The 24,204-nt window shown below is 42.2% G+C and overlaps 1 protein-coding gene across 1 annotated transcript; it reads left to right on the top strand.

The window, feature by feature from the left end:
• Positions 1-2,000: 2,000 nt before the first annotated feature.
• On the top strand, positions 2,001-8,501 carry LOC119894227 (olfactomedin-4-like). The gene is made up of 7 exons (XM_038706856.1): positions 2,001-2,158; positions 2,317-2,439; positions 2,550-2,768; positions 5,418-5,571; positions 5,804-6,031; positions 6,462-6,630; positions 6,844-8,501. Exons 1-7 carry the CDS (start codon positions 2,105-2,107, stop codon positions 7,277-7,279), a joined length of 1,383 nt encoding a protein of 460 aa, XP_038562784.1. The 5' UTR covers positions 2,001-2,104; the 3' UTR covers positions 7,280-8,501.
• Positions 8,502-24,204: the final 15,703 nt, after the last annotated feature.

Raw genomic sequence — 24,204 nt, 5'->3', positions numbered from 1 at the left:
GTGTGACAGTAGGCCTTGTTTGCAACATTGATTAAAATGCACACCAGACTACAAGACCTCACTTCACTATTAATCTATAATCAGAATGATTGCTATTTCAAGGATGTCTCTGTACATTGCTGCATTTGTCTTTCCCTCAATCCTGACTAGTCTCTCAGTTCCTGCCGCTGACAAACATCCCCACTGCATGATGCTGCCACCACCATGCTTCACATAGTGATGGTATTTGCCAGGTGATGAGCGGTGCCTGGTTCCCTTCAGACATGACGCTTGCCATTCAGGCGAAAGAGTTCAATCTTTGTTTCATTAGACCAGAGAATTTTGTTTCTCATGGTCTGAGAGTTCGTCCGGTGCCTTTTGGCAAACTCCAGGCGGGCTAACATGTGCCTTTTACTGAGGAGTGGCTTCCGTCTGGACACTCTACCTTACAGGCTTGATTGATGGAGTGCTACAGAGATGGTTGTTCTTCTGGAAGGTTCTTCTCTCTCTTAACAGACACATGCTGGAGCCTTGTCAGAGTCACCATAAGGTTCTTGTTCACCTCCCTGACTAAGGCCCTTCTCCCTTGATTGCTCAGTTTGGCCGGGAGGCGAGCTCTAGGAAGAGTCCTGGTAGTTCCAAACTTCTTCCATTTATGGAGTTATATAACTAAAGTTCAGGAACAGGACCACGCCTCTCTCTTACTAATTCGACCACCTGCGCCTCATTCAATTCCTCCGGTCCAACCACCCGTGCTTCACTCATTTCAATCACCAGCACATATGTATATAAACCTGCCTAATCCTTTCTCTCCCGTTTCTTAGTTCTCACATTCCTTCCCCCCAAACACTGTTTTCTCACCTCTTATAATGGTAGCAACATGAACTCGCCCCACAAGGGACGGCTTGGATCAGCCAAGATTGTTCTCACTTTCTTTAAGGACATGACCAAGTAGTAGTCATGAGGTCATTCTAGGGTGGATGAGCAATTTGTTGCACACCTTCACAATAGCTTGCAGGCGATTTTTCTGTTTAACAGAAAGTGACCCGTGCCAGCAGATAAAGAAGATGATAAGAACCGATTCAATAAAACGGGAGTAAAACAGAATCATCCCTGAATTTACCAATGTGGTCCCCTATGTGGTGGCTTTGGCATTTGTCTTTGACTTCTCCAAAACATAGAAATACATACAACCATGACACCACAGTTATCACACATAAAGAATGTAACACAGTATCACCATTAAACATCCAACAACAATTGTGCCAGCCAGTGAAAATGATGTAGGTTACAGCCTACAAGGAAACCCATTTAAAATTAAATTAGACACATTGCGTTTATAACACAAACTGTAGAATGAATCGTTCATTTAAATGCTGTCTGGATATTTTGTGTGTTCAGTGCAGAATAGTAACTTTCTGTTCCTGAATCTGTAACCACATCTTCAGAATAGATGAAGAATAGATGTACATCTCTGCAAACCCACAATCCAAAGGCAGGTGTTAGTCACTGCTTCCCTTCCACATTTGGATTCCCTTCCCATCATCCAGTTACATCACTGAGGGACCAACAACCTCCAGCCTCCATAGACTGTCTGCTGTATCTGAACGAGCAGTAAAAAAACATCTATTTATCTCAGGTTGAGATAAACGGGCACCTTAGGTATCTCTGAGTATCAGAGGGCAACACTTGTTTCTGATTATACACTTCTAAATAGGGAGATCTAAAATTATGTTTTGTCACCAGTATAAACAAAATCGATTTACTTTGCCAAAACAGTTATAAATACATGAATTCCACAATCACTATATTAATTTGGTATTAAGTAATCTGTTTCTGTCTCTATTGGGATTTGGGGAATATGGGATCTCTCTAACCCTAATCCACTCCACTAGACTGGGCATTTCCACAAGTAATTTCACAATAAGAAAAAAGGTCCTGGAACAATTCCCTCCCTCCAAGGAGGAAGTAATTATATTCTGATGAAAACATCAGGCACACAACACATATGCACTTTCACTCACTCACATGCAGAGGTTAGTGGGAGTGTTCAAAGGCTGGACAGACAGTCATATTCAAACTGAGTTCAGGGACTGTTTCATTTAGTGCTGCTCTCTGATCGACCATGAAGCTGTATGTGATCCTTTTACTGTGTGCTCTGTTCACCATCATCCAACAGGTATGAAAGCCCCGAGAATACAGTGATTATTATTACTTTTGTAAAATTACTTTCATCTCCTTAAATTTTATGACAAATGTCCATTTCAAATGTAGAAATATTTAAATGTGGTATTTTGTATTATTTTTACATTCCATGTTTGATATTCTTGATTTCAGGCATCTTCACAAAATAAGTGTACATGTGAGTTGACTAATTCAGAGAAGGCATTCCCTCATGACAAACTCAGCACAGTGGAGGGCAATGCATCAAAATGCAACAGCAACATCACCCCACAGAAGGTAACTAGTTAATGTTATTTTCTAAACCAGACTGTAAAGAACACAAACTCAACAGCTGTAAAACAGACTCCTGTATGTGTGAACACAGAGTCTACCTGCTCTCTCTGCAGACTCTGGAGCTGGAGAGTCTGCTGCTGGGTTTGGAGCGACGTCTGCCCCAGCTGCAGGAAGATGTGTCGATGCTGGAGAGGGAGGATGACGGAGACCTCTACGCAGTTCTCAGCCTGTATGTGATAGAGAATGAACTGATGGAGATCAAGCAGCTCATTGACAGGCTCAACAGCACCACCAAGGCACACCAGGGTCTGACTGCTGACACCACTGAACAGGTAGACTCACAAAGCACCAGCTGTTCAACACTGACACCATTCAAGAAGGCAGCGCCTGTGCGCAAGTCTGCTCAAAATGTATATTATTTACGGTATATATAGCAAAAAAAACCCCAACAACATGAAAATATCTAGTATAATAAAAAAGGAGCACTAAGACTTCTTCTGCACTGTACAATGAAATGTGCAAATCTGCAGAAGTTATGACCATGCAATCTACTAAAATGTCTGGCTTTAAGTAATTTCTTCCTGTACACTGTTATTGGAAATCTTCACCTATTACATTTTCACAGTAAGACACTAAAGAAAGAAAGTTTCTGTTGATACTGTTGCAATGCACTCATTACTTTAAAAGAGTACTCCAGCAATTTAGCATTTCACCATTACAACATTGTCTGACTCATAATGGAAAGTTTTTTTATATAGAAATATGTGCAGCTGAACCACAGATATAGTTTCTTATATTTCAATCATTCTTCATTCATGTCAAAACCTGGTACCAGCATTATCCACAATGCACCTCTAACTGCCAAAAGTTCAGAAAGGTCAGAAAATTCAAGTGCGTTGTGCTGGTAGGGGCTACCTCAAGCCGCTTATATAGCACTATTCAAAAGCAGCAGCGTCCTAAAGTGAATGTGAGTGAGTGATGAAATAAGAGGTCTACAAAGGTCTGGCAAGATCACTTGTCACACACCACCATATTTTTTTAATTTCAAGCGTCTTAAGCCCCACTGATTTAATTGACATCACTTGAGGCATTTTATCACATTTCATGCAGCTCCCTTTGGAGCCACAAAAAACTTTTTACACATATGAAGTAATAATGCCTTAATCCTGTAAACAGACAAAATTGGTGCAGTTTCATAGTTGACTGTAGTGTTAATTGTGTCAGCCATTTTAAAAGTTATTCTTAGTCTTAGTCCTGTGTCAAATGTCCTTGTTAGTTTTTGTCATATTTAGTCCACTGTATACAATTTTATTAATCAAGTTTTAGTTGACTAAAAGTCTGGGTGTTTGATTTTAGTCAAAAGAAAATCAAAAGTATTTTAGTCTAGTTTTACTCATTAATCATCATTTAAGTCTTTTCTAACTCATTAGTATAATTTTGATTAGCATTTTGGTCAATCTGCTCTGACCAAAACAGAGATGTATCCTTTTAGTCTTTATTTCACTCATCTCACATATAGATAAAATGTTTTATAACATTTGAATGTTAGCTTTGTTCTCTTTTTTTATTGCAAAGGTGACGTTACTCAATTCCCGGTGGCTAGCCTTGGTATGCCACTTCAAGTTTGTAGTGTTTTTCAACAAATCTTAAAACCACATTGCCTGCCGCCTCACTGTATTTGAAATGGGACCAAATATCTAAGCGTCTCTTTCTCCCTAGCATGTTGTGTTCATCACCAGTTTATCAGTTTATGTAATATGAAAGGTGTTGCTTGTAGTGACAAACCCCCAAAGCTTTATTACCTGACCTAATAGTTCCCCTCAGCTTCATCGAGATTTTTAGCATCTTTCGGCTCATTGTTTTAGTTGTGCTGGATATGTAAGGTAAATAGAGGCTGTTTGCTAGCATATATAGCCATATCAACTTTTTGAAGTGATGTTATGTCACTGTTGTGTTGACAGTCTGTAGCACTGCCTCCAAGTGGCCAAATTCAATTAATGAAGGTTTAAAGGCACTGCATGATTGAAAATGTCTTCCTGTGCTGCCATCTGGTCTTGAATAAGGACACTGACAGACAGTAATGTTTTTATTTTCATCCTTTTTTAATCACACCAAAATTGCTAGTACTCCCCTGATTTACATGTTGGCATGTGTATCGGCTACACTTTATTTGGATAGTCTGGCTACAAATAGTTATAAGGTATTTGTAACATTTCAACAGCTTATCAGTTGAGATTCAACAATGCGACAGTTTCACAAATAAAAGTGTTTTCTGAGATCACAACAATACGGTTTTTTGTTTGGTTAGGTTAAGGCACAAAAAACACCGTGGTTAAGGCTGATGTTACTATATTCATTATAATTTCATAAAATAGTGTGTATGTATATATATATATATAGCATACCACTACTTTAATAATAATTCCATTTGGACACTGCAGCATTTTAACAAATACATAACCAACATTTACAATTGTTGTAGGTTTTGTTGAAATTGGCTCTCAGATGGAGCTGGCTATTATTGTTCACATAACCGATATATCAAAGGACAAAAGAACTGAAGGCCCCCAACTGTAGGGCAATTATGTCATTAGGCCGGGAGACTGTTGTTTCCTTGTATTCTCTACGAGATCCCAGCATACTTTCTATTCTCTCTGCTCTGTCTCCACCAACAGAGAAAAGCCGAACAGGTGAGTGTGAAGTACCACCTGGGTAATGCAGTGTTTTAGGGCCATATGAATCGCCTAGATAATATGGAGAGGTCAGAAAATTGTACTGGCTGTTTGTGATAAGTGCTGGTGTGCAAGCAGATCATGGTACACCAAAGGGTATAATGTAGAAGTGCCAGTACTGCATACCGGTGAGTGCTGGCCCACTTCAAGCCATGATTCAAGGACAATCATTTTTGTTAATATACAGACAGTATATATAGTCTCTGTTGACTAAATATTGGGATGTCTGTTCCTGCTGTTCTTTCTAAGCTGAAGAACCTGAGAGCAGAGATGCAGAAGCTGGAGACATACGACACCATGCAGGTGGTGAAAGGACAACGAGACAACAAGCATCTGAACAGCGAACTACAAAGGTGCAAAAATGGACCTCTCCCCACCACCCAACCCACTCAACCTCTACATGGTATGTCCCCAAAACCCCACCAGATATTTCACTTCTCTGCCACTTCCACTGATCATTCTGGTTATGTAGCAAAAACGTTTTTCAGCATAGTTCACTTGTCATTAACCAACATGAGCTGAATGGACTTCCTGATCTCGTTTGTAATCATAATGAGTTGCTTGATATTTTACCTAAACAAACTCAGATGTGACCAGACCCTAACCTCCAGCAAATTTACACCCAACATCCCAAGGTAAATGTCCCCACGGTCAATTTCGGAACATTACTGGCCCGAGGGTGTACACAGCAGGAGAGTACCCTGGCTCCTATGCTTATGGAGCCTGGGGTCGGGATCCCAAACCAGCGGTGGGAAAGGAGAGCTGGTATTGGCTGGTAATGATGACCTCCAGCAACAGATACGCCAACTACATCCGTCTCTACTCTAGCCTGAGCTCTCTCATTGTTGGGGTGAGCGCCCCAGGTAAAGAACTCTTGTTCTACTTCGAGTGTTGATGTTAGAAATCAGCTCAGTGAGCATGCACATGTTAAATAACACTAGTTGACAACAATCCATATTTTTATGTTAACCATGGATCTAAGAAGTTTATGTAATATGAAAGGTGTTGCTTGTAGTGACAAACCCTCAAAGCTTTATTACCTGACCTAATAGTTCCCCTCAGCTTAATCAAGATTTTTTGCAAGGAGGAAAAGCTTTTCTAATAAATTAAAGTAATTGGCTCACTGAACCTGGACATTAAATGGTCTTTAACCCAGAAACATATGCTGTAGGAAGGTAAACTAGTTGAGTAGACTTCTATTGATTGTTTTCTTTGATATTAACAAATGATGAAATACTTACTCATGATGACGTTTGCGCCTCCTTCTCATGCTTCTTCTTGTTCTTCTTCCAGGTAATGTCCAGATCCACTCCTCTAACCCAACCACCAACACTATCCAGGGTCCAAATGTTGTGCTGTATGGAGAGGCCTTGTACTACAACTGTTACAACCAAGATGCTGTTTGTCGATTCAACCTCACCACCAAAACTATCACCACTTTACAACTACCCAAAGGCACCAGGTTCGCTGATCAAATCAGTCTTTAAGATTATTATTTGAATGATGTTGCTGATGTCAGAATTAATGCCTCGTTTCTACTGAAAATAAAAAAATGTCATGTTATCTTTCACATTTGTGCATAATGAGTCCATGAAACTAAGATGCTGATACATTGTTTTCCAAGTTCTCATTTCTAAAAAGGAAACATCACTTCTGTCGTCTGTTTTGTTTTAAGGTTTAACTCAAAGGGTAACTTCTGCCACCTTGAGGAATGCTACCCGTTCACCGACCTGGACCTGGCAACAGATGAGTCAGGTGTTTGGGTGATCTATACCACCAACCAGGACTATGGCAACCTGGTGCTGTCCAAGGTGGAGGAGGATGAACCACTGACTCTTGGCCAGACCTGGCACACCTCGGTCTACAAGCAGGGGGTGACCAACACCTTCATGGCCTGTGGCGTGCTCTACGCAACACGGTATGTCAACAAAACCATGGAGGAGATCTTCTATGCATTTGACACCACGACGGGGGTAGAAAGGTTCAACGTTGGAGTTTTCATCAAAAAGATGACTCCCAACATTTATTCCCTGAACTACAGCCCTGTGGACCAGATGCTACATGTCTACTGTAACTCCTACATGGTCTCCTATAAGGTCTTGTTTTGGTAGGGACATGTCTCTACCAATATTCAGCGACTACTGAGTTGTCTTTAGCAATAACTGTGATTAAAAACATGTAAATATAACCACTGTTGTCCGTCAGTGTCTGGTCAATGTATTAGGAACACGCAGGGTTAACAGATCTCATTCTCTACTACGAGTCCACTGCGTTTTGGTTCACAGGTATTTTGTCTTTAGCCATTGGTCTTTTTTTGTGCCAAAATATTCAATATGAATTATGAGCTCATACAACTGAATCTTTTGTGCCCCCTCACACACGCCGGTAACTGACACACAGTTTTCATTGCAGTCTGACTGTTTTGATAGACTTAGCAACTTTTCAGACCCTCTTATCTACTTTATTTGTAAAAAGTATCTAGCAACAATCATGTGAGTTATTCAGATCATCAGGGAGAGTGATGAAATATACACATATCTATTAGATTGTAATTAATTCCCCTGCATGCTGCTCAGAAAAATGTCAATCAGCGGCTCTTCTGGCAGCAGCACAGTGTCTCTCCCTCTCCTCTCGCACCGTGCACACGCAGGCAGAATTGAGAGTGAGTTATGCTATGGTTATGGCGATATTGTTTGTCTCTCGCTCTGAATTTTTGTGGCATCACAGGAGGAGAACAAGGTCTAGTCGCAGCAGACTTTGTAGTGATGAGAAAATTGTTTCATTCACATGCTACTAGAGCGAACAGATTCATGAACAACTTTCAAATGAGAGAGATGCCATTCCTGCCAAAACCGATCAACATTATAAAACAACATTTTAATATAGCAAATATATTTTGACTACTATTTTACTGTTTTTAATATAGAACTGTAATTCTTGTAGATTACAATTGTTAAGCTTGTATCTTACAATAATTAGCTGTTAGCGCTTTCCGCAAGTGCATTCGATTTCATTTACCATTTAAAAAACGTCTCAGAATAATGGACAGCTTCAGAAAGGGAGGGAGAGAACACCCAGTGTTCTGAAATAAGAGATGTATTATCCTCCATTACACATCCTCCATTACACAAATGAGAGGTAACTTCTCAACATCTTGTGAAAAAAAACAACAAAATTAAGCTCTTCGCTGCAAGAGTCAGGCACTTCCAAAAAACCCAAAACAAAAATAATTTGTGTGTTGTTGGTTTTTTTTTACATAGAAACAACTATTTGTCTTGAAAAGGCAACTGATATACACATTTTCACCAGGGGCAGAAGCAGCTGTAAACATCAGGGCTTAGCCCAAATCAAGGGGGGTCGGGGGAATTATTTTTTTCCACATGTGCAGTATTATTTTTTTAAGACGTTTGAGATAAAAGAACACATCTATGCTTCATTTTGGTAAAACATGATAGTTGCCCAGGGAAAAAGTCATCACAACAAATGTTGAGGATGACTAATTTTCATTCCTGCCACCTAAAATGAGGATATGGGTTTGGTTGGATGTTACTATTTTTGAGTTTCGTTAACATGTGGAAAGGTAGGGATGCTCTGATAGCAGGGGTCCCCAACAGTGCCAAGTAAATGTTGAATGAACACAGTGACATCTGGTGGCATGTAAAACTTATAGCAGCCTTTCAAGACTGGGGTCAAAGCGCCACTACACCTCACTGATATTGCAAGTTTTATGTGCATTTAACATTACATTGGCATTTACCAATTTAGCTGATGCTTTTCTTTTGATCAGCTCCCAGTCTGTGAGTGGCAGATTCTCCTCCCTCACTACAGTGGGCTGTCGTTAACAAACTCAGAGTTATCAGTAAACCAGTTTTCTGGACTACACCTGCATCGAGCGTCTCTCTCCACAGAAGCAGCGGCCTGTCAGCAGGAGCTCCTGTAGAGCTGAGAGGCCGACCTGTTAATATTGTTAGGTCTCCATACAAAGGTACAACTTAGGTTACATTCTTTTGAAAATATAAAGACACAAAACAACGTTGCTAATTTGACAATCACACAGGGATAAGAATCATAGTTACATAGCTAACATGGTTTCACCTACTTGAGAACTTTCTACAGGAACCTTCCTCTTCCATGTACATTTAGTCATTTGGAAGTCACTTTATCCCCCCCAAAATTAAAAGAACGCATGAAGAGCAATGACACTGGAACTGAGTGGGAATCAAACCCAGCTTTCCCACAGCAAAGGCAAGAGTTCTATCCACTGTTCTATAGATGCCCGTGATGGTATACCGTCACTACGGTTGAGAATATGCTGAGCGCCTTCAGGTAGGGTGATCCCACCAAAATATAAGACAGAACGGCATCGTAAGTCTTTCCTGCCTGCCGCCATTAGGCTCTTAAATATCAAATAACTGAGGAATTCATTGTACCCTGATATTTTAGAAATGGTATGATAAGATAGGCTATTTGTACTTGTTTTGTGTTGGGCTTCTTTTTATTCGTTTTATTCTATATTTTTATTCATTTCTGTCTTGGGTCTAGGACTCCAGTATATTTCAGCTTCTATGTCTTACTGTTCACTTAACAAATTATTTTATCTATTTATTTTTAGACTTTTTATTTTTGACAAATTGACTTTATGGATTGTGATGTCTATGTGTGAGGACTGAATGTGGTTGCTGCTACTGTAACAGATTTTAATTTCAACAAATCAAATAAAAAAGTATCTATCTAAAGTATCTAACTAAGGATGGGGATCCGTCATTTTTATTGATAATGAAACCCTTAGTGAGACTGCTTAATGATCCGATTCTTTATCGGTACCACTATCGATACTTCACTATTATTTGATGACGGGTATTTGGTAAGACCAGCCACAACGGGCATGAGAAAAATATTCAATGTGCGATAACATTGTTATATAATGAGATTACATATGACTTCCAATAAATAAATGTATATTCAAGTGTGCATATTAACTGCCTGTCCTGTGTGTGTGTGTGTGTGTGTAGAAGCCGACAGAGAGCAGACAGAGCCTGCAGCCTGATTATAAACAGTCCCCATATAATGTTGTTGTCAGTGAAAACTCAGTGTCATAGTGTCCCTGTTGATGCTGTTGTATATCTTTCCATTCATTGACCAGATGGATATTGAAGATATTTTAGGAAAGAGAGAAGCAGGACACAGGCAGGGCAGCTGATTCTGAGGTCAGCAGAGGGCTACAGGTCAGTAAGTCTGTGGCCTACAGTTTTAAGGAAATGTGGGCTGTTTTGTTTTCTTCTAACAACAGACAATTGTTGGCAGGTCTAGGCAACAAGGCAAAGCCTAAACTAAATTATTTCATGATGTTAATTATATTTGCTATATTCTGACCAACTTAACTTTCTGCATTTATTGGCTGTAATAAATTAAATAGATATATAGATGTTGCCTAAATGGGTAGGCCATACATGTGCATATACCCACAGATATACACACAGGAAAATAAAATAAAAGCAATCATACATACATGTATCCATACATATAGTTATCATTACTCCAAATCTTTTATTCCTTCCATAATCAGGTTATTAAATTCAGATAGTAACCCACTTTTTTCTTGCTTCTGATGTGCATGTAACATTACAGTAATGTTTGTTCAACAGAGGAGAAATGGAAGAGTATGTCTGTTCGCTTTTTTTCTATTAACATCTTGGCTTCTTCACTGCTTGTTGACATAAGTGTAGTTCTAATACAGCAACAAAAGTAAAGCGAGTGCAAAGATTTTGCAAGTGCAAGCTACGCGTTCCCTGAGGGCTAAGCCCCCCCCTGTCTTTCAATCCAAGTGACGTCCCTGATTACTTCACTGATAGAACTGATATTCCAAGATAAAAAAATAAAGTTTTAATAAACTTAGTTTTGCTTTGACTTTGGCTAGGCTAAACACATCTTGGACCACATCTCTGCACTGATGAACCTGATATTGTTGATAACTAAAGAATGCGTAGTTCTTAAAATGCTGGAATGTTTCTTTGACACTAACAGCAGTGCTGCCAACTATACTGAAAAAGACTAACACCGTGGAGTCTAAATACACACGTAAACACAGATTGGCCTACTTCTTCATGATTGCCATATTAAATTTCGATGTTTTGGTACATATATGAGTGTACAGTGGTGTTGTTATTATGCTTTAAAGTAATATGATATGTGATGCTTCAAAGGCAATTTCATCACCAATCAATAAGAGACATAGGTAGACAGACAGATGCCACTTCTGGTCATATTTTTGCTGTATCTCAGCCTTGCAGTGCACTCTGGTGGTAATAAGGCACATTGCTACATTTTTGTACCGAGTCAATCACAGTTTTTCCTCGATTGTTTACACACATTTTCTGAAATAATGCCTCATATTCTCAGAACTCTACACACTATGGGCAAAACCCCTCAATTCTCCTGCAAAATGAAACTTTACATTCAAAACAATGTTATTTCTTCTCAAAATGGTATTTTGTTTTCAAATGACACACACAAATCATATGAATAGACATTCATAAGAACCAGCTGAACACTGATGTGCTCAATGTAAAACACTATGATGAATGGAAAACACTTTTTCTCCATTCATCATAATGACTTAGGCCTTTTTTTTGTTCAGTGTTACACTTACTACAGACAGTACATACATAAGTGTGTTGTAAAATATTTGAGAATGTTGTTTTTATACTCCGAACACACAAATACACGGTAACAAATATATTTTATTTGTCCCACAAAAACAATGTAAGTGTACATCCCATTCCCAACCAACACAAAGTTGCACATACACTACATACAAAACACTTTTAATGTATATTTATACATATTTATCTGTACCTCTTTGGAGAGTTTCTGTGTTTGGCTGTTGTTTAGCTGCTTGTGGATGACACCAACATCTGTTTCCAACAGGCTGAGCTCCTGGCCCAGCAGGAGCAGAGACAAGGCCGTGTACAGTCCTTGTTGTGCAGGGACTGGTGAGGCTCCAGCCGGCCGTCATGTTCTTAACCAGGGCCTGGGTCTGAGGGAGATGCTGGCTGGACAATGTCACAGGCGTTGCAGGCAAACACAGACAGAAAATCCTCTGCTGTTTCTTGAAAACTGAATTTGTTTTCAGGATTCCAGGTTCAAGTAGGGCTGTGCAATTAATCAAAATTTAATCACGATTTCGATTTAGGCTTCCAATGATCATAAAAAACAAGTTAATTGAATTAAATCAGTTATTGTGCACATGCTGTTTCACAATGACATTCGTTTGGTCTTGTGATATATCTCCAGCTCATCCTTTCCTTCACAGCGGCGCCCCCGCCCCTGCCTAAAAGCCCAACTCACTCTCAGCAGCTGTGATGTTTAGCTTCAGCTCAAGCCAACACAACAGGGTTACAACTGCTACAACCAGAGGCGGAAAGAATACAAAAATAATCTACTTAAGTTAAAGTACAACTACTTTGATGAATTTTTACTTACGTACAAGTGAAGTTACTGGTATAAAAATCTACTCAAGTAAAAGTAAAAAGGAGCTCATTTACTTTTACTTTAAGTCAGTTACACTTTTAACCTAAAATTACTTACCGGTATTTATATTGGTGTGCAAAGTTTTCTAAGCAGACACATTAAAACATGTTGTGTGTTTTAATGCGTGTGTGTGTGTGTGTGTGTGTGTGTGTGTGTGTGTGTGTGTTTTGGAAAGACTGTCCGTGAATGCCGCCCACCTTACAACCAAAAGAGATAATGAGCAACAGGTGCGGATGCCAATGACAGATTGGACAGGACTCTTTTTTTTTTTAAAGTGAAGCAACGGCATTGTAAAGGAGGCAAGAGAGCAGCAGGGAAGGTCAGCCAGCTTGTTGGGCACTGAGCAGGGGGCATCAAGCAGGAGGACGGCATCTGCAAGAGACCTGTGGGGAAGTAATTGTTTGGACGGAACCGGCGCAGCAGCCAAGACAACGCATCAGCGGGCGACCGGGAGGGCAGTCGCTATAGAGGCCTGTAAGGAGACACCGGGCAGACCCAGGAGCGACCCGCGGAGAAGCTACTTTTAGACTGCTTTTGCTTCCCTCAATCTTTACCAACTTACTTCAATAATTGGAGAGAGAGGTGGATGCCGGGGAAACACTGGCACAGGGAAACCGACGGGACTGGGAGCCGGGGAACACTGGGGCCGAGGAAGCAGGGAGGCAAGGAAGGACTGTGAGGACGCCGTGAGGGAAGTCCGAGGAGGAGGGGACCGGAGGAAGAGCCCAGCCGACTGTACAGAGGACGAGGGTGAGTGAACCTGGGAAGGAAACAGACAGAGAGACAGGGTTAGTGACAGAGGTGAGAAAGCACAGGGAAATTGGCAGACTGACGAGGTGGCTGATGAGGTGCAGGTGCGGGTCGTTGGCCCGAGGGCGGAGCAGAGGGAGAGAGAGCACACACACAGGGGAGGAAACACAGGGAGGCAGGCAGAGAACAGAGAAAACCAAGGAAAAAGCAGAATAACTGAAGAAAAGGAGAAAAAAACAGGACACTCACCATCAGCCGGGCCGCCACCACAACAGGGCCCCCTCCTCAACGGACACCTCCCGGCGGCCTTCCCACTGGACTAGGGGCTTGGCAGACGAACGTCGGGGGGAGGAAATCGCACTGGGGGTCCGGCTGGTGGGGGTCCAGGGTCCAAAACAAAACACGGAATTCAGAGAAGGTTTCAGGACTGGGAAGGGTTAGGCGAACGGGTAGGGCTGAACTGAGGACATAGGGCCAGACTGGGTGCCAGAGGGTAGAGCTGGGGAACCAGGGAGTTCAGGCGGGCAGCCAGAGGGCGGAGCAGAGGGACCAGGGAGTTCGGGCGGATGTCCCGAGGGCGGAGCAGAGGGACCTGAGGGTTCGGGCAGACGTCCCGCGGGCAAAGCAGAGGGACCTGAAGGTTTGGGCGGACTAGGGGAGCCAGGGAGTTCAGGGGGGCAGCCTGAGGGCGGAGCTGGGCAGCCCGAGGACGGAGCTGGGAAGCCTGAGGGCTATTCTGTTTATCAGCTCCCGATTGAACTTTTTATCACAAAAGTTGCACTTATCTGCCAGGACCTGCTACGCGGACCTAACGTCACATCATTTGTTCTTTAGTTCCTCAACACAACGCACGAGAAGAGTACTTATCTTTACATTTCTGTTCTGTACTGTACGCAACAAACACTCAAGTCTGGCTTAGTTTCACTAAAAAGATAACGACACAACAAAAATTAACACCTGCCGTGAGGGTATTTTGTGCAAGGGAGAAAGCAGCTCAAACATAACGGAGCATTTACTTCAACATGCGTGAATCTGAAGGAGTGTATCGTGTTCAAGTGTTGCATTCTCCCAGCTACAATGACGCCCCGGATACAGCTAACGCTAACAATAGCAACATCTCACACTACAAAACACAGATGAGCTGACATTCACCTTTCAGATTGAAGGGAAACAAATGTCTACAAATTATTCCAATATATATTTTTCTTAGATACCAGTCCCCAGAGATGCCACTCTAGTACAGTGGGGGAAAAAAGTATTTGACCCCTTGCTGATTTTGCAGGTTTGCCCACTTACAAAGAATGCAACAATCTACAATTTTAATCATATGTACATTCTAACAGTGAAAGACAGAATCCCAAAGAAAATTCCAGAAAATCACATCATATGAATTTATTAAAATTGATAACCATCTGATGAGGAAAAACAAGTATTTGACCCCCTGGACAAACAGCATGTTAATATTTTGTAGAAAAGCCATTATTGGCCAGCACAGATGTCAAACGGGTTTTATAGTTGGTGACAAGGTTTGTGCACATTTCGGCAGGGATGTTGGCCCACTCCTCCCTGCAGACAGCCTCCAAATCATTCAGGTTCCGAGGTTGTCGCCTGGCAACTCGAATTTTAAGCTCCCTCCAAAGATTTTCAATTGGATTCAGGTCTGGAGACTGGCTAGGCCACTCCAGAACCTTGATGTGCTTCTTCTTCAGCCACTCTTTTGTTGCTTTGGCGGTGTGCTTAGGGTCGTTGTCGTGCTGAAACACCCATCCTCGACCCATCTTCAGCTCTCTCACTGAGGGAAGGAGATGTTGGTCCAGAATTCCACGATACATGGCCCCGTCCATCCTCCCCTCAATACGATGGAGTTGTCCCGTCCCCTTGGCTGAAAAGCACCCCCAAAGCATGATGTTGCCACCACCATGCTTGACGGTGGGGATGGTGTTCTTTGGGTTGTACTCTGTGTTCTTTGCCCTCCAAACACGACGAGTTGAGTTGAGGCCAAAAAGTTCTATTTTGGTCTCATCTGACCACATCACCTTCTTCCAGGCCTCTTCTGAGTCGTCCAGGTGGTGAATGGCGAACTTCATGCGGGCCTGTACATGTTTCTTCTTGAGCAGGGGGACCTTGCGTGCGCTGCAGGATTTCAATCCATGACGGCTTAGTGTGTTACCAACCGTTTCTTTTGTAACTGTGGTCCCAGCTGCCTTCAGTTGATTCATCAGTTCCCCCCTTGTGGTTTTGGGATGATTCCTCACCGTTCGCATGATCAGGGACACCCCACGAGGCGAGATCTTGTGTGGAGGCCCAGACCGAGGGAGGTTGGCGGTGGTGTGGTGCTTCTTCCATTTCCTGATAACTGCACCGACAGTTGATCTTTTCTCTCCAAGTTGCTTTCCGATTCTCTTGTAGCCCATCCCAGCCTTGTGCAGATCAACAATCTTGTCCCTGATGTCCGTAGAAAGCTCTTTGGTCTTGCCCATGGTGGTGATGTTGGATGCTGGTTGTTTGGGTGTTGACAGGTGTCTTTTATACAGGTAACGAGGTGAGGCAGGTGTATTTGATGTAGATAATTGGTTGGGATTGGGGCTGTGTCTTAAAGAAAGACTAACTGGCTTGTAGGAGCCAGAATACTTTTTATAAATTCATATGATGTGATTTTCTGGAATTTTCTTTGGGATTCTGTCTTTCACTGTTAGAATGTACATATGATTAAAATTGTAGATTGTTGCATTCTTTGTAAGTGGGCAAACCTGCAAAATCAGCAAGGGGTCAAATACTTTTTTCCCCCACTGTAAGCTGCAGGACTTGAAATGTTACAAACAGCAAGAAGTGGCTGCTTGTAACATTTGCCAGGAAATTAGAGATACAGGCGTAAACTCTTATGTGAGGACAACGAGTCGGGATGTAGCCCTTTGTGTGTTCCCGAGCCTCTCACTGACTTCAGCTATAACACCGCAGCTAACGACATGCAGTCCACTAACACCGTAAAACAAGCGGCTCCCAAGACAACACTGAGTCCAACATAAACTCCATGTAAGGACACAAAATGACAATAAAGTTACACGTGCTTTCGCTCATTAGACCAAAAGAGATTCAGATGGTATCAGGTGAACAGTGAAATTCAGAACAGAAATTCTGTGTTACGGAGAGAGTCACGTAAGCTCTCCAGCTAACACCGAGCAGTAGCTAACGTTATCCGTTATATCCGTTACGTTAACGTTATATATAACGTAAGCACAACAAATGCTTAAGTTATTAAACTACACATTGCATTTATAACACATTATACATTCACTGTAAATGCTGCAGTCTGGGTCTGGAATTATTATTAAATAAGAACACACTGCGTTTTTAACATAAACAAAAGTATGAATCATTCATTTTAAATGCATTGCAAAATCGTCACTTTCTGTTCCTGAATCTGTAACCACATCTTCAGAATAGATACTGTTTACATCTGTGCAAACCCACAATCCAAAGGCATTTATTAGGCACTGCTTTCCTTCCACATTTGGATTTCCTTCCTATCATCCAGTTACATCACTTAAGAACCAACAACCTCCAGCCTACTGTATGACCAGTGGAAAGAATGTGTCTTTATTGTAGTGACAACAACGGTGTGGATTTGTGCATTTTATATTGAATAAATTTGGAGCTACTCTAAATTCCTTTCTCCTCCCCAAAGAAGAAGGGGAGGGGTCAAATTTGCTTTCTCTAAGTGCTAGCCCGACCTTAAAACTGGCACCTTTTTGATCCCGAAGCTGATAACGCGGGGCCTGACTGTTAAACTGACAAAGGGACACAAGCCAGCCATTAGCATTTCCCTGAACAGCCTATCAAAACTGGCCCCCCCACACACATGTTTCCGTGGCAACTGACCTTATTCTTTCTTTTATTACCACATCAAAGGGATACTCCTTGTCTCACCTAGGTGTGACACAATCCAGGTCAGCTGAACTCTGAATGGCCAAAGACTGCAGTCTCCAAAAACTCAAAGCATTTGATTAAGTTTAATTAAAATCTTTAGTTACCTGATTACGTTTGCCTCTATTTGAGTAGTTATGTTAACTGTTGTTGCTATCCGTTGTTGATATTAGTGCTGAAAAGAAAGTTACTTGTGCAGTGTTTTTATTTTCAGCAAGACACTCCTTCACCTAATGTAATCCAAGCTTTCCTCATGTAACCTGAGCTCCCCCAGGTGGACGAAATAAGTATTACATGCCCTCGTTGGAAATGCCGTTAAATGTATAAATATCCTGTTACCAAATGCCTAGAACAGTACAACCATTCGACCATTGAGGTTCGATTGTGGAAAATATTTGATTATAATACGCGCAAATAGATTTCTTTTTAGACATTAGGTTTAGAGAGGCAGCCCCTCAGGAAACCTGAGACGCTCCCTGGGGAACCACACCCCAGGCAACAAAAGAGCTCTCTTCTCTTCGCTGTTGGCTCTCTTCCACTCTGCTTTGCTCGCTGGACACTTCGGCACACGTGCAGCGTGCCTCGCCAGGCAGCGCCCTCAGAGTTGACCAGCGAAACAGGCCTTGTGTTTCGCCTGAAGCTACACACCTGAAGTGCCGCGACATCAATCTGCCTTCAGTTTGTTTTATTTTCTTTATTTCTTTTGTTTGTTAAAGTTATCAGTCCGTTAAGTTACACTGGACTAATTCAGGAACGACCAAGTTCCATTTTAAGCCTTTTTCGTCGAGCCAACTTCACCGAGGTCAGACCAAGCCACGTGGTCTCGCCAGCTACAACGAAGGAAACCTGAAAACAGCCAAATTGCCAGACGGAGGAGGCGTTTTCAATCAGACACGGAGAACCCTGGAGAATCCCTAACAAAAAGCCAGGATCGGGCAGCTAGCGTGGGACCAGCAACAGGCCAAAAGCAGGCTGTCGACAAGCAGTAAGACTTAACACACGTTCTGTGATCAGATATGTCCATTTTAACTCCTAATATCATAGCATTAGTTTACTTTCATTAGCTCTTCTAGGCCGTATGAGTCAAATGCTTCCCACAATCGATCCTCCAGGCTCATTGTTCAGCAAATGTGCAAATGACAGCCTGCTTTGGCCATTCAGAGTTCGGCTGTCCTGGATTGTGTCACACCTAGGCACCTAGGCAACACACAAGGCTTTATCTGTACCGGATACTCTCGCTCAACTCTAGCGAGAGGTTTTGGTCCTGATGGACCGCAGCCTCCTGCCAGAGGGGAGAGTCTGAAACAGTTTGTGTCCAGGGTGGGAGGGGTCAGTTGCAACTTTCCTGCTCGCCTCAGAGTCCTGGAGGCGTGCAGGTCCTGAAGAGAAGGAAGATTGCAGCCAATCACCTTCTCTGCAGAGTGAATGATGCGCTGCAGCCTGCCCTTGTCCCTGGCAGTGGCAGCAGCGTACCAGATGGTGATGGAGGAGGTGAGGATGGACTCAATGATGGCGGTGTAGAAGTGCACCATCATTGTCTTTGGCAGGCTTCTGAACTTCTGAACTGCCCAGGAAGCGGAAGGAGTCTCCAGTGGTGACTGGGGAGTCACACAGGATGATGGGGGAGGGTGGAGCCGGGCTCTTTCTAAAAATCCATGACCATCTCCGCTGTCTTCAGAGCGTTGAGCTCCAGACTGTTCTGGCTGCACCAGGTCACCAGATGGTCAATCTCTGTAGGCGGACTCGTCCCCACCTGAGATGAGCCCAAAGAGGGTGGTGTCGTCCGCAAACTTCAGGAGCTTGACGGACTGGTGACTGGAGGTGCAGCTGTTGGTGTACAGGGAGAAGAGCAGGGGGGAAAGAACGCAGACCTGAGGGGAACCAGTGCTGATGGTCCTGGACTCAGAGACATGTTTTCCCAGCTTCACGTGCTGCTTCCTGTCTGTCAGGAAGTCTGTGATCCACTTCAGGTGGAGTCAGGCACATTCAGCTAGGAGAGCTTGTCCTACAGCAGGGCCGGGATGATGGTGTTAAAAGCAGAGCAGACCTGTTGGGTCTGTAGATGAACTGCAGGGGGTCCAGGAGTGGGTGAGACGGGAGTTGGGGGTGGAGCTGACTGGAGGAGTCACAGGGGATGGTGTCCGATTGACTCGCAAAGCAGCAGTAGAACTGGTTCAGCTCATTTTCCAGGCGACAGTCGTTGAGTGGGGTGCTTTGGGTTTGAACGCCCTGCACCCGGCTCGTTCCCCACTCCTCAATGCCTCCTCCTTTTCCAACCTCAGCTGTCTGAGCTTAGCTGTAAACCAGGGTTTATCATTGTTATAACTTTGCACACAAACATTGGTATACAGCTGTCCTCACAGAAGCTGATGTAGGACATCACAGCATCTGGATACTCATCCAGATTGTTAGTAGCAGTCCTAAAAACATCCCAGTCAGTACAGTCCAAACACGCCTGGAGGTCCTATACAGCATCACTGGTCCACTGCTCAGATGTCCTAACTACAGGTTTACAGAGTTTTAATTTTTGCCTGTTTGCAGGAATCAGGTGGACCATGACGTGATCAGTGTCCCAGTGGAGCGTGAGGGACAGCGTGATAGGCACTGCTAACTGTGGTGTAGCAATGATCCAAAGTGTTTCCCTCTCTGGTTGGACACTTTATGAACTGTCTGTATTTGGGGAGTTCTTGGCTGAGGTTTCCTTTGTTAAAGTCACCAAGAACAATAACAAGGTTTGTCTGCTCCACACACAGTATCTGGTCGGCCAGCATGCGCTGTGCGTCCTGCACGTTGGCCTGTGGCGGAATGCAAACACCGACCTGAAAACTCACAGGGAGAGTAAAACGGTTTACAGTTAATGATAACAGTGTTGACATAAAAACACCTCCACCTTTTGTTTTGCCGAAGGGCTCTGTGTCACGGTCTGCTCTGTGTAGTTGGAAGCCAGCCAGCTGTAGCGCGGATTCCGGTATCAGATAGATCAGAAGATGAATAAAAGCCTCTGTTTTTCTCACCAGTAGCTGAAGTTCGTCCAGCTTGTTGCACTATGAGCGAATGTTGGAGAAAAATATTGCCGGTAGCGGTGTGCAGAGTCCCCGTCTGCGAAGACGCACAAGCGACCAGGCTCTTTTTCCTCTCCTGCGGCGCTTCACAGCCCGAACAGCAGCAAGCTTGCCCTTCACCAAAATGTCCAATAATTCCACTGATGACGAGAAAAGAGGGAAATAAAGGGAGTTGTTCCCCTGATGTTCATGAGCTCTTTTCTGTTGAAAGAGTTCTGGGAATCATAGATTTATGTCACCTGTCTTGTCTTTGTTTATCACAAGTTAACAGTGTCTTAGCTACTTCACCCAATATGTACAAATGATAATGTTCATTCAAAGTTAGGCTTGTGCCTCTAAATAGCTGGCAAACTGAATCTATTGCCCTGAAACATTCAGAAAGTATGCCAGTATAGACAGGTAAAATAATGTTTTACATCCAATGAAAGTTAGGATGTTGGCAGATAAATCAGACAATGCACAGGGAATTTATTGATAACCCCACAGTTGTCGTCCTTAGTGGTTTGGAAATAAAATCTTAAGTCCTCTATGTTTGAGACGATTCCGAGACTAGACTGAGACCTTCAAAAATTGGTTTTGGGACAAGAGCGATCTCAATTACTAAAACACTAGTCAGAGCTTTTATTTTATTCATTCACAAGCTTACCAAAAAAGTGCATGTGCTGATGTGCTTTTATGCACACAGCATCAACCTGGGGCTCAAAGCACAGTTTGTTGTCAATCACATTACCATGGTATTTGTTCTGCTGCACCAGTTCAACTGTCCATCACAACAGAAGAGATGACGAAATTGATACACATATTCTGTTTTTGCCACATTAATGTTTAAAAAGAATGATTTACACCAATCAGTAGTTTCACAACTGTTCAGAGTTTTCACTGTTGAGGAGGGACCCAATAACAGAATCATCAGCAAATGAAAAAATGTGGCGCCTTTTAAATTGATGGCTTTGGAATTTGACTTCCCCAAAACATTGAAATACAACCATAACACCACAGTTATCACACATTAAGAATACAACACAGTACCACCATTAAAGTTACAACAATTATGCCATGAGAAGAAAACAACTGTTAAAAATTAGGTAGGTTAGAGCCTACAAGGAAACACATTTTAAATGAAATTAAAGAACACACTGCATTTATAACACATACAAAATAATGAATCATTCATTTTAAATGCTGGAGTCACTTCGGGTCTGGATATTTTTTGTTTGTCTCATTGCAAAATGGTCACTTTCTGTTCCTGAATCTGTAACCACATCTTCAGAATAGATACTGTTTGTACATCTCTGCAAACCCACAATCCAAATGCATATATTAGTCACACTTTCCTTCCACATTTGGATTTCCTTCCCTTCATCCAGTTACATCACTGTAGGACGAACAACCTCCAGCCTCCACAGACTATCTACTGTATCTGAATAAGCAGTGAAAAACATATCTCTCAGGTTGAGACATAAACTGGCACCTGAGGTGTATCTGAGCAACATTTGTTTCTGATTATACACTTCTAAATAGGGATATCTAAAATTATTTTAATATTTAATAATTTTGTCACCAGCATAAACAAAAGTTGATTTGCTTTTCCTATAAACAGTTTTATATACAGTGAGGAAAATAAGTATTTGAACACCCAGTTCTCCCACTTAGAAATCATGGAGGGCTCTGAAATTGTCATCGTAGGTGCATGTCCACTGTGAGAGAAATAATCAAATAAAAAAATATCCAGAACTTTTTATTTGTATGATACAGTTGCAAATAAGTATTTGAACACCTGTCTATCAGCTAGAATTCTGACTCTCAAAGACCTGTTAGTCTGCCTTCAAAATGTCCACCTCCACTCCATTTATTATCCTAAATTAGATGCACCTGTTTGAGGTCGTTAGCTGCATAAAGACACCTGTCCACCCCATACAATCAGTAAGAATCCAACTACTAACATGGCCAAGACCAAAGAGCTGTCCAAAGACACTAGAGACAAAATTGTACACCTCCACAAGGCTGGAAAGGGCTACGGGGAAATTGCCAAGCAGCTTGGTGAAAAAAGGTCCACTGTTGGAGCAATCATTAGAAAATGGAAGAAGCTAAACATGACTGTCAGTCTCCCTCGGACTGGGGCTCCATGCAAGATCTCACCTCGTGGGGTCTCAATGATCCTAAGAAAGGTGAGAAATCAGCCAGAACTACACGGGAGGAGCTGGTCAATGACCTGAAAAGAGCTGGGACCACCGTTTCCAAGGTTACTGTTGGTAATACACTAAGACGTCATGGTTTGAAATCACGCATGGCACGGAAGGTTCCCCTGCTTAAACCAGCACATGTCAGGCCCGTCTTCAGTTTGCCAATGAACATTTGGATGATCCAGAGGAGTCATGGGAGAAAGTCATGTGGTCAGATGAGACCAAAATAGAACTTTTTGGTCATAATTCCACTAACCGTGTTTGGAGGAAGAAGAATGATGAGTACCATCCCAAGAACACCATCCCTACTGTGAAGCATGGGGGTGGTAGCATCATGCTTTGGGGGTGTTTTTCTGCACATGGGACAGGGCGACTGCACTGTATTAAGGAGAGGATGACCGGGGCCATGTATTGCGAGATTTTGGAGAACAACCTCCTTCCCTCAGTTAGAGCATTGAAGATGGGTCGAGGCCGGGTCTTCCAACATGACAATGACCCGAAGCACACAGCCAGGATAACCAAGGAGTGGCTCTGTAAGAAGCATATCAAGGTTCTGACGTGGCCTAGCCAGTCTCCAGACCTAAACCCAATAGAGAATCTTTGGAGGGAGCTCAAACTCCGTGTTTCTCAGCGACAGCCCAGAAACCTGACTGATCTAGAGAAGATCTGTGTGGAGGAGTGGGCCAAAATCCCTCCTGCAGTGTGTGCAAACCTGGTGAAAAACTACAGGAAACGTTTGACCAAACAAAGGCTACTGTACCAAATATTAACATTGATTTTCTCAGGTGTTCAAATACTTATTTGCAGCTGTATCATACAAATAAATAGTTAAAAAAATCATACATTGTGATTTCTGGATTTTACTTTATTTTTTGTGGACATGCACCTACGACAATTTCAGACCCCTCCATGATTTCTAAGTGGGAGAACTTGCAAAATATCAGGGTGTTCAAATACTTATTTTCCTCACCGTATATTAATCAATCAAGTTTTATTTAAAGTGCAAAATCACCAAATACACTTTCCAAAATACACCAAAAGAAAATACAAAAGGAGTATAGTAGGCACAGTTGTGCTCAAGACGCTGTACACAACAGCTATGTTATACATTCAAACACAAAAAGTAACTTGTTTTCACCTGTAGTTCAACATACTACAGTTATCATGTTCTTTAGGTTTTCTCATATAGTTGTGTGAACAAGAATAATCTTTCTTTTCTTTTTAAAAAGGTAAAAGTCAAATAAAACAGATAGTTGTCCATGAAAATGGTCATTAATCCACAATTTTAAATCTGAATTATCAAACTTAAATGTACTAGAAATAAACAAAAACGTATAAAACACTGACATTTGTCTCCTTCATTTAGTATACTCTGCTCTCTATCATGAGCAATAACTTAAGAAAAAACTATTTTATTACCTATGCAGCTCATGTCAATAATTAACTTTATGATAAAATCAACCTATCACAATAACACGTTATTTCCAAGTATTCGTTTCGTTCAAAATATATAACTTGACTTAAGTAATATCTGTCAGTAAGGAGGAAGTGATTATATTCTGATGAAAACATCAGGCACACACCGAA

Source organism: Micropterus salmoides, unplaced genomic scaffold, assembly GCF_014851395.1.
Source record: "Micropterus salmoides isolate LMB-PRFRI ecotype aquatic unplaced genomic scaffold, ASM1485139v1 Ms_hic_scaffold_8, whole genome shotgun sequence".
Lineage (NCBI taxonomy): Eukaryota > Metazoa > Chordata > Actinopteri > Centrarchiformes > Centrarchidae > Micropterus > Micropterus salmoides.
This window is presented reverse-complemented; position numbering and strand designations above follow the sequence as displayed.

Coding starts and splice junctions, on each gene's coding strand:
- LOC119894227 (XM_038706856.1), top strand. CDS start 2,105: ATGAAGCTGTATGTGATCCTTTTACTGTGTGCTCTGTTCACCATCATC. Junction 2,440..2,549: donor GCAACATCACCCCACAGAAG/GTAACTAGTTAA, acceptor CTCTCTCTGCAG/ACTCTGGAGCTGGAGAGTCT. Junction 5,572..5,803: donor ACCCACTCAACCTCTACATG/GTATGTCCCCAA, acceptor CAACATCCCAAG/GTAAATGTCCCCACGGTCAA.